Source organism: Scyliorhinus torazame, chromosome 13 (genome assembly GCF_047496885.1).
Source record: "Scyliorhinus torazame isolate Kashiwa2021f chromosome 13, sScyTor2.1, whole genome shotgun sequence".
Taxonomy (NCBI): domain Eukaryota; kingdom Metazoa; phylum Chordata; class Chondrichthyes; order Carcharhiniformes; family Scyliorhinidae; genus Scyliorhinus; species Scyliorhinus torazame.
This window is the reverse complement of record NC_092719.1, coordinates 31169018-31170269: the sequence shown is the minus strand read 5'-3', so window position 1 is coordinate 31170269 and position 1252 is coordinate 31169018. Positions and strand designations below refer to the sequence as shown.

At 62.5% G+C, this 1252-nt stretch overlaps 1 protein-coding gene across 2 annotated transcripts in view; it reads left to right on the top strand.

Annotated features, from left to right (window-relative positions):
* Positions 1–841: 841 nt before the first annotated feature.
* Positions 842–1252, top strand: part of flncb (filamin C, gamma b (actin binding protein 280)) — an 82889-nt gene continuing 82478 nt past the window's right edge. The window contains exon 1 of one of the 2 annotated variants that reach the window (XM_072471238.1): positions 842–1247. In XM_072471238.1, coding sequence (XP_072327339.1) covers positions 964–1247 — 284 coding nt within the window. In that variant the 5' untranslated portion in view covers positions 842–963. The remainder of the gene's footprint in view (positions 1248–1252) is intronic. The other variant, XM_072471239.1, reaches the window with a different exon arrangement.

Below are 1252 nucleotides of genomic sequence, written 5' to 3'. Positions count from 1 at the left end.
CCACTCTACCCCTTCTCCTTCCCACCACCGCGGCACCTTGTCCGCATTCGCCGCCCAATAATAATGAAGCAAGTTTAGCAACGCCAACCCCCCCTGCTGCCTCTGTAGCAGGGTCCTCCCCACCCTAGATTATTAATATACATTGGGACAAGGAAGCGTCCAACACTGAAACTTCATCGTAAATTTTCCTTCAGTCCAAAAAAGATCCATTAAACACTATTCTCTGTTTGCTGTCCTTCAGCCAGCTTTGCTCCTGTCCCTTTTATTGAGTGAGCGGGAACTTTGACTGTTAGATAGCACAGGGAGGAATTCTCCGCCGGTGGGGGCCCCTGGCTGGGCTGGAGGAGGGGAGGGGGGGGGGGTGTTCTCTGGTTGTGGTGGGGGGGGGGGGGGTGTTCTCTGGTTGTGGTGGAGGGGGGGGGGTCATTGGCCGGGCTGGAGGGAAGACCCGTTGAGGGGGGGGGGGGGGGGGGGGAGGGGTAGGTTAACCCGTTCGTGCCCCGCACTCTGTGATGTGCTAATTTAAGGTTTGAGTGAGCAGCTATGATTAGCGCCCGGGGCGGGGTCGGCAGCAGTGCAGCCGGTGCGGGGTTTATATGGAGATGGCCTGGGGATTCCTGGCGAGCCTGCACTCTGACGTGAGCCCCGACCAGCCGTCACTCATTAAAAAGTGCGGCGGGGGCCGGGAGTGCGGCCATTCGGCGGGTGGCGGGGGAGCAGCTCGGTGCTAGCAGCGGGAGGAAGGGGCTCGGTGGCCGGGGCAGCGGGAGGAAGGGGCTCGGTGGCCGGGGCAGCGGGAGGAAGGGGCTCGGTGGCCGGGGCAGCGGGAGGAAGGGGCTCGGTGGCCGGGGCAGCGGGAGGAAGGGGCTCGGTGGCCGGGGCAGCGCTGAATCGCACTCTGAGGCGGACACCCTGCCGCTCGCACAAAGTTTGGGACTTTTCAAAGTTTTCCCTCCGGCGCTGATGGAGCAGCAGGAGGCGGCCGCGAACGGCCAGGAGGACGGCGAGATGCCGGCCACCGAGAAGGACCTGGCGGAGGACGCGCCCTGGAAGAAGATCCAGCAGAACACCTTCACCCGCTGGTGCAACGAGCACCTCAAGTGTATGAACCGGCGGATCGGGGACCTGCAGAAAGACCTGAGCGACGGGCTCAAGCTGATCGGACTGCTGGAGGTGCTGAGCCAGAAGAAGATGTACAGAAAGTACCACTCGCGGCCCAACTTTCGCCAGATGAAGCTGGAAAACGTGTCGG